This window comes from Phascolarctos cinereus, unplaced genomic scaffold (genome assembly GCF_003287225.1).
Source record: "Phascolarctos cinereus isolate Bilbo 61053 unplaced genomic scaffold, phaCin_HiC Scaffold_5;HRSCAF=322, whole genome shotgun sequence".
In the NCBI taxonomy this organism is placed as follows: Eukaryota; Metazoa; Chordata; class Mammalia; order Diprotodontia; family Phascolarctidae; genus Phascolarctos; species Phascolarctos cinereus.
The window spans coordinates 434,321,445-434,338,927 of record NW_027555958.1 but is presented as its reverse complement, the minus strand read 5'-3'; the positions used below and the strand labels follow the sequence as shown (position 1 = coordinate 434,338,927).

Sequence of the window (17,483 nt, the reverse complement as noted above, 5' to 3'; positions counted from 1 at the left end):
AGGAGGTTTTTTAAAGTAAGTTTGTATTGATTTTTTTTAACATCACCAAAATTTTCCCCAATATCCCTCTCAGAGCCATTTCCTTTACCAAAGAGTATTTTTAAAGGCAAAAAAGGGAGAGGAAAAAAATGACGTAACTGATTAACATATTGAAAAAGTCAGAAAATATATGTGATGTACAATATTCGTGGTCTTCCTACCTCTGGCAAGGGGTGTGATTTCATATTTCTTCTTTTAAGCCATGCTTACTATTAAATGATAATATATAAATACACAATAATATTAATAAATATTAATAAATATGTTAATGATTATCAACAATATACAAATAGACTATATCAATACATAATTTATTTATATAATAATTAATATATACACATATAAATATATATTTATATATGTAAAAGTAAACACAAAGTAGTTGGGGAGGAAAGTCACTAGAAGTTGGGGGGTGGGGTGGGGGATCAGGAAAATCTTCATGCAGAAAATGGTGTCTCAGCTGTGTCTTGAAAGGAGAAAGAGACTTTCTGAGGCAAGGTAAGGAAGGAGTGAATTTTAGGAGGCATTGGGGATGGCCAGCACAGAGGTATAAGGACCAGAGATAGTGTCAGGTGTGGATTGAAGAGTAGGAGAAGGGGAGTAATGTCCAGTGATTCTGGAAAAATAGGTTAGGGCAAGGTTGTGTAGGACTCTAAAAGTTGAATATGGTTTATGTTTTTTCCATAGAAGCAACAATAAACCACTAGCGTTGGGGGGGGTAGGAGCCTTCCACAGCCAGATATGTGCTTAACAAAAACTACTTTGACAGCAGTGTGTAGGGTGCTCTGGAGTGGTAGGTGACTTGAGGCAGAAAGCCCAGTTAGGAGTTTGGTATCCTAATACGGGTGAAAAATAATTCAGGCCTTAAGGTGGTAGTGGTGAGAAGTGATCCAAATTCCAGAGATATTGTGAAGGCAAAAGCAGTGAGATTTGGCAATGGATGGGGTACATGAGGTGAGAGAGAGTGTAGAGTTTGGGACAATGCCAAGATTTCTAAGGCTTGAATGAATTGAGTAAAACACAGGTTATAGTGGCACTGTAATGGAGAAGCTACCTGATCAGCTGGTCCAGTGGCCACGTGGTTGATAAGATTCAGTCTTTAAGCTGTCTTCTCCAAGTAACTCAACTGACCATTTCCTGGACTTGTTTCCTGCCCCCCCCCTCCCATGCTCTTAATGGTCAGTGTGAATTGACTAGGTGGAAATGTCAAATATTACTCAGCCGCAATATTTGCATCAACGTTCCATCCAGACCCAGAATCTAGATGCAGTCATATCCTTTTTGTCACTTAAAAGCGGTATGGTGTGGTAGATAAAGTGTTGGCCTTGGAGCCAAGAAAACCTGAGTTCAAATCTTGCCTCTGATATTTACTAGTTCTATGATTATAGACAAATCCCTTAAGCTTTCTGTGCTTCAGTTACTTCTTCCATAAAAGGAGGATGATAATCCTTGTGTTACCCACCTTATAGTCCCTCCTCTGATATATACTGGCTACCTGATCCTGGGCAGGTCACTTAAAAGGCCACGCTCTAAGATTATAAATTGCAGAGAAGATACCAACCTGTACTGGTAAACAGTTTTCTTACCTGGGAGTTCCCTACACCACTGAAATTACAGGTCTAAACCCTAGGCTGCTTTGAGGCTCAAATGAAGAAAATGTCTATTAAATCCTATATAAATGTCAGTTATTATTTCATGAATTTTGTGACTAAAGGTGCTAAGTGAGACCACTAAAGTCATTCTTCTGCCTTTGGACAGGGATGTAATTTAACCAACATGTACAGAAAGGTCATACCCATTATCTTCCCAGGACGCTCATAGACCTTTAAGTTGGCACTGCAGTAGAGAGAGGGGGCCATCTGCAGGTGTTCTGATCTGTGTCTTGCCACTGGGCCCAGATGGCTCCAGAGGAGAAAGTGAGGCTGGTGAATTTGCACAGCCCTCCTCACTTAAATCCAATTCACTTGCAAGTCCATCATGCTACCTCTTTGAGAATGAAGAACAAACAAACAAACAAACAAACAACAGCAATATTATTCAATAATTTTGCAAATTTTACTTTTTGGGTGTGCAGTTCTTTTTACTTACATTGTTGTATAGTTATTTTGTATATTGTTTTCTTTGCTCTGCTTGCTTTACTCTACATCAGTTCATATAGATCATTCCATGTTTGTTGGTAGGTATTTGTCATTTTTACAGCTTAGTAATAATCCTTTACATTTATGTTCATTCACCATAATGCAGTTAACTTGTTTATCCATTTTGATGTTCAAAATGGTTGTGTTTGCTTTATCTGGTGACATGATTATAACTTTGGCTTTTTTGGACTGATTGCATACATGGGAAATTTTTGTTTTCTTACCCCTTATTTTTAATCTGTGTATGTCTTTGTTTTTTAAGTGTGTCTCTCTTAAGCAGCATATTGTAGGGTTTTGTTTTCTTATCCAATCTATCATTCTTTTTCATTTTGTTGGATTGCTTAATCCATTTACATTTAAAAGTTATAAGATTTCTGTCTATGGTTTTGTCCATTTGTCATTTATATGTGTGTATGTATATATATATACCCACATGTATACACACACACACAGACACACACACACTCATACATGAGGGAGGGAGGTGGGGGGGAGGGAAGGAGGGAGAGAAAGAGAGAGAGAACGAGAACCTAATTTGGAATACGTATTTATTTATACACATTATAAAAAATATACATATTGCAAATTAGGTTCTCCCCCCTCGTCCCCTTTTCTATGTAAACTTAGTACTTTGTATTTTCAGGGGTTTTTTTTTTAGCTTATTCTACTCTAAGGCAAACTATTCCTACTGGCTCTTTCTTTGACCTTAACCCCTACACTCCCCACCCCACTTCTTACCCCTTTCTCTTATCCCTTAGTTCTTGTTTCTTTCTCCCTTTTATCCACGTAATTCTTCTGTTCTGTTTTTCCTCTTGGTTAAGTAGTCAAGTAAAATCCCTTTACTCTCTTTCCTTCAGCTTGTTTTGTTGGTTTTAAATTTTATTTTTCTATGTCTTTTTCTTAAAAAAATATTTCTCTCATTCTCTTCATTATATTTCCCTTTTGTGGATTCTAGACTTTTATTCTTTGATTCATGACTCTGCTACTTATTTAATCCTTCTTTAGTCTCTGTATTCTTCATGGAATTAAAGCTTCTCAGGTTTCTATTTTGGGTTCCCTCTTCAAAACAATTGTTGTGTTATATTTAACCTTGTAGATCTTACCTTTGTGGCCGTTTTCTGTTGTGCCTCAGTCTTAGAAATATCTTTTCCTGCAGGTGATAGAGAAGATATTGCCCCCTGGTAGGATTTTCCTAGCTCCCTTTTGTGCAGTTCATTATTAACCTTTGCCCTTGCCTTGTAATTTCCCTCCAATTGCTCTGAAATCTCCTCTCTGGGTTCCTGCTTTCCTACTCTTCTGGGTGTCAGTTACTCCCAGGAACTCTGATTCCCCTTTCTCCTGAGGTAGGATAAGCATCTCTAAGTCCTGAATTCATATTGGATAGTTCTCATCCCATGGGAGCATTCATCAGTGATACCGCCCTACTACCACTAAACAAGACTTCTTCCTTTTTTTCCCATTTCAGTACCTTCCTTTCCTCTCCTAAGAGACTGCAGGAGTTAACTTTTCTTCATTGCTAGCGTTTGATGTGATGCATTGTATATTCCCATCTATCTTCTTCCTCTCATTCCCCTTTCACATCCCACCCTGTTCTCTCCCGCACTCTATTTGTAGTCCCTCAAAAGCCTTGATTCATCTGTAGGTGGTGGTGGTGGGGGGGTTGGGAAGTTTGTTCCTTGGTATTTCAGCCTTGTTTCTCCACCATCACCTCCATGTGCCTTAGGCTTCCACCCTTATCTCCTTGAGTCATTTGAGAAGGAAATCTCTTAATTGGTCTCTTGGTTGCTATTTGGTTTTCCTTGTTTGCTGTGTTTGTTTGTATTTTATTTCCACTGGATTTTTTTTTTTTAGTATAGGGGTGACATAATCATACCTGTGCTTTAGGAAAATTGCTTTGGTAGCTGAGTGGAGCTGAATAGGAGCCAGGGAGAACAATCAGAAAGCTGTTCTGATAGTCCAAGAATGAGTTGATGAGATTTTGCTGTAATAGTTGGTGAAGTTATCAGTCATAGCTCTCTGTAGACGTCCTATAATTTAAAGGTCCATTTCATACATTCTGCATTATGTTAGTTTTTTTAATCGTTCCATTTATTCTGTAATCATTTATAAGTGTTTTGGTCTCGCCTTTCCATTTATATGGTGAGATCCTTGAGGAAAGGGACCATATCTTCTATTTTTTATATAGCTGAAAGCATGCAGCCACATTCTGGGCACATGGTAAATGTTTGATAAATTTGTGACCTAGAGAATCCTTAAAATGATGTAACTGACTCACAGAGAGGGGTTCATATTTGAACCTAGAGGTAATAGGGAGACATAGTTTTATTGAGTTGGGGGGAAGGGAGAATAGGGGATGACCAAGTCTGACATGAAATCAGTCAACAGGCATTCAATGAATGCTAAGATGTGAGGGTGTAAAGAAAGGCAAAAATGGTCCCTGTCCCCTAGGAACTTGTAGCCTGATGGTAGAGGCAACAAGTGAATAAATACCTCCATACAGCAGAGAGAGAGAGAGCAGGAGGAAGGTAATCTTAGATGGGAGGGCTTAACTGGCTGTGGGGAACTAGGAAAGGCCTCTTGCAGAAGGCCTGGAGGTTAGGGAAATGGAGTCTTTAAAAGGAAGCCACGGTGCCAAGAGTTGGAGGTGTGAAGGATTAGCTTTCTAGCCAGTTATTGGAAAAGTAATTTTGTATGCAAGACATAGCAGGTAGACCATGATCACTGGATCGTAGAAACCGAGATGGCTTCCCTGTGTGCCGGAGAACCATGCTCCCTGGTGCCCCTAGGCTGAGCGCACAGGGCTGCCTCCTTGGCAGACAGGTCGCTTTCATTCAGCTTCATTTTCAAAGATGGTTTTGATATGTGGCCCACTGTGCCCCACTAAATATAGATCAGTATAGCCCTATAGTATAGTCCTTAGCCTGTGTTTGTGGGGGCACAGTCTTTGGAGCGCTATGTGCCAAAAATACACGTAAGAGCTCTCTCTCTCTCTCTCGTAATGATTTCTTAAAGTGAGGGGAACTCTGAAAAGGGACAAGAGTAGCCTGTAGAGATTATTCTACTCAGAAGGCTGCCACAGTTCAGATGGTGACCTGATATAAAATTAACAAGAGTATACTCTCTTCCTTTTGTCCTGGCCAGCTAAATATTGGCAGGTTACCGTAGGGGTGCTGGGAGCCTGATGTGGGCCATCCAGTCAAGAGGTCAAAGGTTCCAAAACAACATAAAGACAGAAGTGAAAGTTGGTAGCCACCCCCAGAGGCTCAGGGTTAGGAGTGAAGGGAAGGAGAGGAACAGAAATATAAGATGGTAAGAAGAGATGAACAGGAAAAGTACAGTAAATTCTTGACTGTTCCCAAGCTGATAGCCCTATTTGTGATGGTACTTCAACTTTATTGTTAGTTAGCAGTGCTAATGGAACAGTTTGTTAGCAGATCAGTGGAAGTTATCACTTGGAGAGTCGAAGAGATTTTATAGAATAGGGAAAGAGAGGATGAATTTGAAGATGCAGGAATGTTGTTCAGTAGAGTGTTGTGAACTGATTACTATTTTTTATTCATTTAAGGATTCCATGTCCGGTGAAGAACTGGGTTCACTATCTTTGCTGATAATTGAAAATAGTTTTAATTTCAATTTGGACTATTCACGGAAGCCCCATCTTTAATATATGGACAGGATAGTAAATAAATGTAAAGAAATTAGAAGAAATCTTTAAATATATCTTAAACGCTAATCCTCTTGTCCCTCTTTCCTACTCCTCCACCCAAGCTCTTAGCTTATAAAAGTTTTCTTTGGCCCTGTCTACCTTTATCATCAGCAATCTCTTTTCTTCTTAACTATTTCCATGTGTGTTACTTCTCACATCCCTGACTTTTGTGGCCTGTGTCTTACTGTCCAATCACCCTCACTTGCAGATAGACTCTGGCCCTGTTTGGAGAGCTACTGAGGGCTTTTCATAACCATTAGAGACATTAACTCCTACCTAAGCAGAATGAGCCAGATCTTTGTCAGTTGATAAATAAATATTCAAGTCTTCATTCGCCTTTCCAAGTCTTGGAGACAAAGTTCTCAAATTCATTTTTTCAATGAGTTTTTTCTCTTGGGTTTATTGTTTTACCTTCTCTGTTTAGCTTAGGTAACTTGACTTTTGTTTTTACTATTAGGAAGCATTTTGGTTAGCTTCAAGGAGCCCAGAATTGTTCTTTGGACTTAAAAAAGGCCCACTTGGCTATTTCAAGACAGCAACATATATACTTGCACTTTTGTGAATCACAGATTTCTGTGGAAAACAATGGGAAAAAAAAACCTGAAGAATAAATTATTTTGGGGAATGCTGATTTTCTTTAGACTTGGCCTAATTTCCATTAAAGACATCTGGTTTGGAGGGAGGAGGGTAAGAAGGATGAGTCTAGGAATGTATTTTTCTTTTCATGGATGCACAAAGATATTCCCTTATTTAATTTTCTTTTGCCTTTTTCTTATAGAATTGATGTAATTTAAATTTGTGGTGTTAGCTCTGGTTTGAAATTTCAATTTTTTTCAACACTTTGCCACAAAAATGTTAATTTTATTTTTGTTGTTGAATTTCCATTTCTTACATAACTGTATACTACTATAATAGTATAATTAATGATAGTATAGTAATAACTAGTAGGATAAATTATTGAGTGATATTCACTATTTTTTTGAAGAAAAAATGTCGTGGGGTACTTTTTTCATAGCAAATATTTCATTTTACACAGAAGTCTTGTTTTCTGGCAATACATTGAATGCTATATTCCTTTAGGAAAATTTGTCACACACTGTTGACACACCATGATTTTAAGGCCATGTTGCATCTGCATGAATAAACGATAGTCATTCTATTTAAAGAAAAAATCTGAGCTTGGAGGGTCTAAAAGCTTTAGAATCCCAGTAAATATGAAATGATCACAAAGTGTTGGCAATTAAGTCATTTTTACTTTCTCTCAAGGAAGGGTGTATCTCTATAGGAAAATCCACCATTTTTCCCTCTGAGGGTTGTAAAATGGGGTTTGAATTATTGCCAAATTCATACTAAAGGAAATAGCTCATGAGGCTTGAAATAAGTTGTACACTATTATGAGAAGTGATCCACACCTCCCTATTTGGAGCCTGGTGCAAGCATAATGTAAAGTGATCTCATTTGCCAAAGAATTATGATCAATGATTAGCCTAAAAGTCAGTCAGTCAGAGGTGGAGCGCATGAACTCTTTTAAATCCCTAATATGCAGCTTAGTAGGTGACACTTTAAGAAGGCTTCAAGGTCATAGAGCATTAAGACCTCTGGCAGAATACAGGGTTTTTGCACTGTGGTTGTCGTGGAGATAATCCCATCTGAGAATGGTCTAAAAGGACCTGTCCAGAACACAGTCTCATGAGCCAGAGTCTGCCAGTGCTCCGTAGAAGTGTGAATGAAGCTCTTCGTTGGCTCTTCCTTGTTATGGCAGAGTTGAATACAGCCTTTCTTTCAGAGGATCACAGAGAGCCAGGAGGGACCACAGAGACCACCATGTCCATTGCCTTCATTTTTTGAGTGAGGAAACTAAGGCCCTGGGAAGAATGAGTGACTTGCCCCAAATCACACCAATAGCAAGCATCAAAGAAAGGATTTGAACCCAGGTCATTTGACTCCAAAGCCAGTACTCTTTCCACGCTACCATATTGCCTCACTAGCTTACATACTTCACAAGGTCTGTGATTTCACCACTGTGGATCCTTAGGTCCACTGACTTGGATGCCCAGTTTTCCGTGTGTTAGTAGAGAGTTTTGTGAGGTGAACAAAAAAGGGGGGAAAATCACTAACTGGTGGAAATGAGTCTCTCTGAACTTTCTCAGGTCAGTTCTCTGAAAGATCGCGATTGGGCCCATATTCAAAGCTTTTCAGCTAGCTCTGTGATTATCAGTATTCTCTGTGTATTGGCTTTAAGAAACCACTGGTACATCCATGCCAAGACAAAACAGCCAAGTTGGATTTAGTTGATGTTAGTGAACTGTATGGTAATCTGTGGCCCAAGGTCCCCAGCCTCTGGGTTTATTTGTGCAGGGTTTGACCTCACAGGCTTCCCTCCAAATCACTAACATTTAGGTTTGGCATGTCCCTACACAGAAATCTATACACACATATAAATACATAACACATACATGTATGTATATGTTATGGATGTACATACAGATGAGAGACAGAGGGTGAGGGAGAGAATAGTGTTTAGGTCTCCAGAGAGAGAGAGAGAGAGAGAGAGATAAAAGGGTCCCTGGGATCCTGTACAGGCACACAAGCGGACAACTGGATTTACTGGTGTAAAGTGGTCTTTATTCAACCTGACAGAATAAGCAGAATATAGAGAGGACTTCTTATAACCCGTAAATAATCAACACAACTCTATTCTTCTCCTATCAGTCCCATTTTCCACAGAGCACTAAAGTTCCCCAAATTCATGTCAGTCAGTTGTTTGGACCTCTGTGAGGAAAATACTTGAGGCTAAGAGACAGGCCACCCACATTCCCACTGAATGCACATCAGCTGAGTAACCCCCAGTAATTGTGGGGTACAAAATGGAAGTCCCTTGTCCCCTCATACCACAGCATTAGCACTTTACCGTGGCTCCTCCTGGCACCCTGGGGGCCACAGATACGACCCTTGCAATCTTCTTGACAAGAGATACTCAGGAAATGAAAGCCTGGATCCCTGACCTATTGATTTCAAGGTTACTTTAATCAGTCGACTGGTGTTTATTAAGCATCTACTGTTTGCCAGGCACTATGCTTGGCACTGAGGATACAAAGACATAAATGAAATCGCCTGTGCCCTTGAGGAACTTATATTTTGTAAGGAGAGGCAACATGTAAACATATAAATATATAGAAGGTACAGAAATCATTGGGTAATTTTGTGGGGGTGATACCATCAGTTCCATTTAGGAGATGGTGCTTGAGGTCCCTACCCCCCTGCCCAGAAGATTCCCTCTCTTCTAGCCAGAAGGTTGAGTTTCAGGATTCTTTAGCTGGGAGCTTATAGGGAACTTTCAGAAACTTGTGCCATTTTACCATATGGCTCCACTCTACGTGGCTGCCATTTGGCTGAGAGATAAGACCCCTGCCTCTCCTCTGAGGTCAAGTACCAGGAACTCTCTGCTGGGTCATGTGGACAAGAGTGTTATGTATACGTGAGGCAACTGTTAATTTTTTTTTTTTTGAGGAGATGCTTCCCCCATTCCTCCAAGTGTCTCCAGAAGAGAAGCAAAGAGGAAAAATAGAGGCCAGAAGGACCTGTGAGTTTTCTTTAAGGCCATTACAAGGTGGGGCAGAGGTTCAGATGGACAGTCAGTAAGCATTCAATGCCTACCCTGCACCAGGTACCAGGCTGGGAAAACAAAAGCAGTTTATATTCTATCAGAGAGCCCCATGATAGAGAGAACCACCTAATCCATTCTGAGGCCATCCTCAGCCTCAGTAAAACCCGTCCTTGAGCGGGTGCCGGGGGACTGTCCATCCACAGATACCAGGCCAAGGCCCCATTCAAAGGCTCGTGACCCAGCAAGCTCAGCAGGTTCTTCAGGGAAGCCTCATGATCAAAGCCCTGCAACTGTGCTGTTTTTACATATAAAGATTCACTTCCTAATGTGTGCATGTGTGTGCTGGGCTCAACCATATGGAGCTTCTTCTGTCAAGCAGTTATGAGGCCCTATTTCCCCCAGCCCAATGCTAGTTCTTTCACAGGTTGCCATTTTTTTTTTTGCTACATGAGGTCATGTCTGTTTCCATGCCAACCACAGCTCTTGGGAGACAATCTTCAGCAAAAGCACGGAAGTGATAACTCCCCAACAACTCCAGTGCTGCCAGCAGCTGGTACAGCTTTGTAAACACTGCCTCCTAGTGGTGTACAAGTATGCGAGTGATTCCCGAGCATCAGTGTCCTCTGTGTGCCCCGACTGGGAAAATACCAGGTATGTTTTCATCTCCAGAGCCCTGAGATATTTCTTACCAAAGCAGCAGCCATTTGCCGTGTCAAAGTGGGATTTTTTTTTCCAGGAAATGAGCTGGGCAAAAGTCTCCAGGCTGAGTTCATGCAGATCATAAGCTCCCAAGGACTTTTAAGCATAGAATTTAATGCGAATGAACTCAACAGGAATACTTTCTCCCAAACATCAAAAATGGAATCCCTAACAGGGAGGTGGAAATCACGTTTAACAGACTATTTGCTTTTGAAAGTCACATTAGGAAACCTAGTATGTAAGTGGATGGTTAATTTAGCCAAGATTTCCCCAGCCTTCAGAGGTAATGTATGGTCTTTGATTCCCCTGGTGCAAGTTTGTGATGATGTCACAGCCAAAGCTTAAACTTCCAAGAAGCCAGGCTGTATTCTCGGGATTGCTGGGGTTTATTTGTAGTGGTTAAAAAAAGTGGCAGGCCCACCAAACCAGTGTGAATATGGTTCTTCCACGTTGACACCTGAATGTATCAGCTTCCTAAATGTCTTCTAATAAAAGATGTTGGTATCCCTGAAAGCAAGAAGACAATTTTGCTTTTAGCTTGCAAAAATCTGGTAAATTAGCAACCCTTACTTGACTTTATATAAATTGGCTATGGATTCTCCTAAGATTTAAAGGGTGTTGTGTGATATTTTTATATATGCAGAGGAGGCACCATCGAGGGAGGCAGGAAGTAGCTGTAAACTTTGAAGAAGTTTAATGTGAGGTACTAGGAAACAAATAGATTAACACTAAGGGGAGTGAGGCTCCTCTCCTCCAGAGAAGATCCATAACAATTTTGATATGAGGTACCAAGAAACAAGTAGATCAACACTAAGGGAAGTAAGGTTCCTCTCCTCCAGAAATCGAGTTTTTTATTCAAAACCCTCTTGGCAGATATGTCTTGTAAAAGGAAACTAAGACAGGCCTGGCATAGAGAATGCAACAGCAAAATTGGTCAAAAACCCTTTGCATCAAAAACTGTGGAGTGCTTTATTTGTGAGTTTTGTTCCTTTCTGATGAATTTGTGGATGAACTAAACTTATCAGGTCTTGCCATGTGACTGTTGCAGGGCCTCTAACATAGTTTAACTCCTACTGGAAACAGACATTGATTGATCTCAGCAATGGTAGAGGTAAATTTAGCCACCAAACCATATTGACTATGTAAACATCAAAGTAATATTCTGGATATTTTCATTGATTGACCAACCCAAAAGATGGAAAATAAAGTTTATTATACTTTCATACTAATAAAGAGAAGTGAAAACAGGTCTTCAAGTTAGTGAATGCATAAATGGGACCCTTTGATGTCTTTGGGGGACATACACCATAGTTGAGGTAGCCTTGGATTCCATTTCAAGAAGCAGTCTCTGTGACAATCTCTAAAGCCTATAGCACCAACTTCTACCCAAGCGCCATTGAACTTCTTATAGTGTGGGAAGTCAGACGATGCTACCTTTGTATATACCTCTCTATTCCCAAAGAATACTCTGGAGCTTTGGGATGCAGGGATGAAAGCCAGAGGCCTCTATGGTCACCTTAAGATAGCTGAATGATGATGTAGGAGCACTCTTCTGAAGTGGAGAAATTCGCCATGCAACCCTGTCCCACGAACCTGAGTCAGGGACACATGAAATTTAAAGTTAAAACCTGGGTAGCCCCAGCCAAATAAGAGGCTCTAATTAAGGGCACAATGATTTAGGGAAATGGAAGAAGCACCAGCTTGGTAGTCTTCAACTCTGTTAAGGTGACTGAGAAAGTACTGAATCCTTGTTATACATTGTGAAGATCTAGTGAACCTGCTTTTCAAGGGCTTAGCCCATAGCAGGCACTCAGTGATATGCTTATTGATTGATCAATATGATTAATAAATAATGTAGAGAGATATAAGCCCAATAGATGTAGAGGTAGAGTAGGTGAGATTGACTAATTTTTACCCTGCTGAAATGTGAAGCATAGTATTTTACTATGTAGAAAATATCCCTTTATCTAGAATTGTTTTTTGCCTGCTTTTATCTGTGAGTATCTCCTCTCTACCACCCCCACTCCCCCCGAATTTACCTACATAGAGCTGCCAAAATAACTTCTTTAAAATGGCAAAAGCATTCATGAGTTAACTCTAGCTCCTCCCACCGCACCCTCATGTCTAATAAACCTTTGGTTTACAAACTGACCTGCCTTCTCCTGAAAGGACTACTTCATAGCTCATAGTCATTCTTAGCACTTGATTTGTACTTTGTCATAAAAAGGAAAAAAAGAGAAGCCACGATGCCCTCTTTGTACTGTGAGCCTTGTTTTCACTTACCCTAAATAATGAGATTTCCATCATGGATGATATTATTAGAAATTGGTAAATAAAAGCCTTGTGAATATAAAGTATGTGGTTAAATGTTGGCATAGGCAAAAGCCAGTGGCCAGTGTTCTGACGTACTTCACTTGTCAACTCCACACCCAGGAAGTTGAATTGATTTGAAGGATTGAGTTCCTAGGTGGGGAACAGAAGTTGATTTGGTTCTAGGATTATTGGGGATCCAAATTGACCCAGATTCTGGGGTTCCCCCAAACTGGAAATAACTTTAGGCTTATGGAAAACCACCTTGAAGTTCATGCCAGAGGATAACTGAATCAACCCTTGGAGAAGCCAGATGAGGGGATGAGGAAGGATTTTCTGGGGAATAATTTCCCCATTGGCATTTGGCATGCTATTAACAGCAGTAGTTTGAAAATATGGGCATCTTTCATTTGCAGTCTGAATATGTTTTTCCTTTCCTAGGTAAGATAGAGAATCTCTTGATTGTAATAGCTTTTTTTCTTATCTTTGTTTTTTCTTTCTATCAGTCAAGTGAATCTGTCTTGCAAATATGTCAATGAGTTAGTGATTTTTGTACATAAGAAGTAAAGTAGTATGAAAGAAAAGCCACAAACTTTTTTTCATTTTCAGTACTGCATGCACATTCTGCAGACAGTCTATAAATTTGTTTCCCAGAGATACTATTCCTACTGAAAAATCAAATCACATTACTTTAACTTCATTGCAAAGAACATGCTTTAAAAATAATTTTTGGTATTCAGCAAGGGCAGTGGTCCCAGGGACCTCCCAGGCAATATTAAGGAATATTAAAGCAAATAATCCATTGTATTTCCCTGTAACCCTTTAAAACACCTCACAGCACTCTCTTTAAAGAAAAAAAATGCTTTTTCCAGTGTGATTTCAGGTGCTTTTTAAAGCCCACATACATTCTTCTTGTCATTTTAAGATTTGGAAAAAAAAGTTTCCTTTTGGCTGTTACTGCTTTCCTGATGCTTTACTGAGCATCAAAAAGTTTAGATTCATGGGCGGTAGATATTTTCCCAGTCCCAAAGCTAGTCTACTCTTTAAATTTCTGTTAAAAGTATGATGGAACAGTTGGGATTCATTGATTTTAAAGTAGGGATAACTAAGGAGCCCTTGATCCAGCCGACCCAGCCTAGTTCTCTTCCCATCTTGTACCTAAGTCACAAATTGAGTCATTTTCCTTCTTTGGTTTCTTCTGCACAAATGGAAGACCCTTCATCAGGCAGGAGGGATGTATGAACTTTACCCTCTTCATGGGATCTAGAAAACAAAAATGACTTGTACTTTGAAAGAAAGTAATTTAGGTAGAAGGTATTATTTATGATGGCAGTTCTGAATATCATCAGAACACAGTTTTCTTTGGAAGATAAAATAACTTTGCAGTGCTTTTGTTTAAGTATATACCTTTGTACTAGACACCAAAGTATGAGAGAGATGGGAGACTTCCTTAGCCAGTGGATGTCAGATTAGCTATCAGTGACACAATAATGTGCATTAGCCACCTGAATGCCATTTAGAAAATGTATACAATTTTGATGTGCAAAACAATTTTGTTACTCAGTCTTTCAACACACGTTTAAGCTCCAGCGTGCAAGGCAAGCAGCTAGGTGATGCTGTGGATAGAGTGCTGACCCTGGACTCAGGAAACTCATCTTCCAGAGTTCAGGTCTGGCCTCAGACACTTAGTAGCCCTGTGACCCTGGGCAAGTCACCTCACCTTGTTTGCCTCAGTTTCCTCATCTGTAAAATGAGCTGGAAAAGTGAATGGCAAACCACTGCAGTATCTTTGTCAAGAAAACCCCAAATGGGGTTATAAAGAATCAGAAATGACCGAACATGTGCAAGGCACCGTGCTAGGCGTTGGAGATAACAACAGAAATGAATTAGTCTTAGCCCTCAAGGAGCTTACATATGACTTGTCATTCATGAAATATTGCTTTAATTTGGGATGTTTCATGTTCTCTTATTGCTCTATTAACTCAAAGATTTTAGCAATTAATTATAGTTTGTTATTCAGAAATAAATTTAAATAATATTAAATCATGGTAAATTATATAATTGTGCTTATGAGTATAATTAGAAAATGACACTATCTTGTCTGTTTTATGTAAATTACTTGATAGTAAATGATAGTTTACATGCATAAACACTTAAGTATGTACATACATGTATTCATAGCTGTACAGAATATTTTCCTGCCAATTCAAAGGTATAACTGCCAGCAATGTATTCCATAAAGTAGGTAACAGAGCCACTGCCAGTATTTTTGGTAGCCCCCCACATGATAGTGGAAGCCTGTAAAAGTAGGAATGCAGTGATAGAAGTTGGAGTGTTCCTGGGTCAGTAAGATATTCTGTTACCACTCCAGGTTCTTTTCCAAGACAGCTGCTAATTAGAGACTCCCTCTCATTGCTCCTTACCCCGGCTCTTTGAAATCTCTTTCCTCCACAGTTAGGTTGTTGTCTTTTTTTTCACATGATGTGTTCCCATTGTCCTCATAATCATCACTACGCCTGAATGGTTTCTTTTTTTTAAATACTGCCATTAGTTTCCAATGGAGTATCTTGATCGATTCTGTATGTTCATTATCGAGTTGGACAGCTGGATACCACTCCGTTGCTCATAGAGAGAGGGTTTTTTCATCATCCTAATAGTAGACAAGTGTCATGCAGACACTACAAACACCAAGAAGCGACAAGTCACGTTTGGCCCTGAAGGAGAATGAAGCAAAGCATATCATTAGTATTGCTTATACTGATGTGTAGTTGTGAGCAACTCATGAGGTACAAACCTTGGGCCGATTCTGATGCTCATAGCATGGTGTATTAACTTGGTCAGTCCTCAGTTTCTCCATATACAACAAGATAGTACAACAACAAAACATTATTAAATCGTGATCAAGGGTTTTGTCCTCCTTGGAAGTAATTGCTTTTAATGTAGCCTGAATTTCTCTTATACGAAATGTTGCAAACTTATACAGTACTTCATACTTTGTGTTTAGGGCACATACATGAAGCAGTGAAGTAGGTAACTATCATGAGTTTAAGAAAAGTATCTACCTTTTATACGGATTTATAATGAAGTCCACACTGACAGTCATCATGTAAGTCATCGGATAGCATTTGGTCAGGGTGGTTCCGTATGATGGGATTGCTTGGCGGGGGAAGGCTCATCCTTTATTTTGCCCTTGGGTGGGATCCTTTGCATAGGATGTTTTTTTTTTTTAAAGTGTAAATACCATTGTGGGATGGTATCTGCTCTCTTATGAGCCTTCCATAGGTGGTCACTTATGGGGGAGGGAGGTCCATCAGAGAGGATGGAGAAAAAGGCAGACAAGACAAGAGAAGCTAGACCTGCCACACCTTTCTTGATCCAGAATTTCCCCTTCTAAAAGACTGGCCCTAATGAACTAAATAGCCTGTTAGAATCCTAAAGACATTTTATAGGTTGAAAATTCAATCTGTTATTCTTGATTTAGCAATTTTGTTGATATAAAAAAGGATAACATCAAATTTTTTTGCTATTTCAGAAATTTAATAAGTGAATGTAAAAATATTTTAATCCATTCTAAATCAGATTTGGAAGTGGTGTTCTGTTTTCTTCTTGTGTTGTGTGAGGAACATCTGAGTAGATAGCTTTTGTTGTATGGATATCCTGGCCAGTCTGGGGTCATTTCACATGGTATGATCCATAAGAAACATAACAGTTAGGTGGAAATGTATTGCCTTGCTTGTTAAAATCTGATCTTTTAACCATCGTTTTTAGGTATTTACTGCCAGGAACTACACAGTTCATCCTGAAAACACCGTCCTACAGCCTTTTCAACACTTCTGCAGTGAAACATGCCAATGTTTTGTTTACACCCAGATATGCCCATTTGTGAAACCAAAGGAAAGTTTGCCATGGGCTATATATATTGGCAACTCATTTTTTCCTTCAATTGAAACATGCAAAGAAAGTAAATAATAAGTGCTGTTTTATGTATATATAAAATATGTGGGGGAAGATTATATATACACACATGCCATCAAACAACATGTATCTGTCTCTCTCTCTGTATATACATACACACATATGCACACACACACATAGATATATTACTCTAGATGAGAGAAAATTTAACCAAAAAAAAAAAACCCCACCTTACTCTAAAAGCTTCACCCTTCTGGAAATGTAATAAAAATGATGTTAAAAACTGTTTCCACAATTATGTGAATGTCTAGATCTTGCTAGGTTGATAATTAATTCCTTCCTACTAGAAATGTTATTTTTGCTGCAGAACCTATAAAATAGAATTGATCTTGGAGATCCCATTATGGTGTTAAATTATTTTCTAGATGCAGTACCTTTCGACCTGAAATATATTACGTATTGTGTAATACCTTGTTAATTCTCTTAGATTCATTGACTGTTTGAAGAAAGGTAAATAATAAGCCTGATGTTGCTCAGTGTGATGATTCAATATAAAATAGATTTATCATTCCTATTGAAAAGGACTGTAACAAGCCAGATCTGATTTTTCACCTTCCTTTTTTTTTTCTCTTTGCGAAAATCTGAGCTCTCTGTACTAATGTAATTTTCCCGTAAGGGCTTAGTGAAGTAATAATTTGGTCTAAGTGAAGACAATCCAGTGGATTTAAAAACAAAACAAAAAACAAAACACAGTGAAACAAAACAAGTCATTCTAATATATGCTTTTGAACTGGATTCAGCTAATAAAAGTGAAGGTAATGGTCACCATCACATCTTTCTTTGTGTCTTTTGTGACATGTGTTTGTCAGTGTTTTTTGGGATTTTGTGGCAATCAGCATACATTATTTATTAAGCACCTTATATATGCCTTGAGCTGTGCTAGGCTCTGAAGACACAAAGACAAAAATGAAGCAGTTCCTGCTTTCAAGGAACTTCTGTCCAACCAGAGAAGACATATATATATGTGTGTGTGTGTATACATATACATATACATATACATATACATATA

General features: G+C 39.1%; 1 protein-coding gene across 1 annotated transcript in view; it reads left to right on the top strand.

Annotated features, from left to right (window-relative positions):
- TTLL7 (tubulin tyrosine ligase like 7) overlaps positions 1 to 17,242 on the top strand; it is a 188,631-nt gene extending 171,389 nt beyond the window's left edge. Inside the window, 2 exon segments of the mRNA XM_078156547.1 lie at positions 9,971 to 10,141; positions 16,268 to 17,242. Of these exon segments, the coding sequence (XP_078012673.1) occupies positions 9,971 to 10,141; positions 16,268 to 16,385 (289 nt within the window). The 3' untranslated portion in view covers positions 16,386 to 17,242.
- Positions 17,243 to 17,483: the final 241 nt, after the last annotated feature.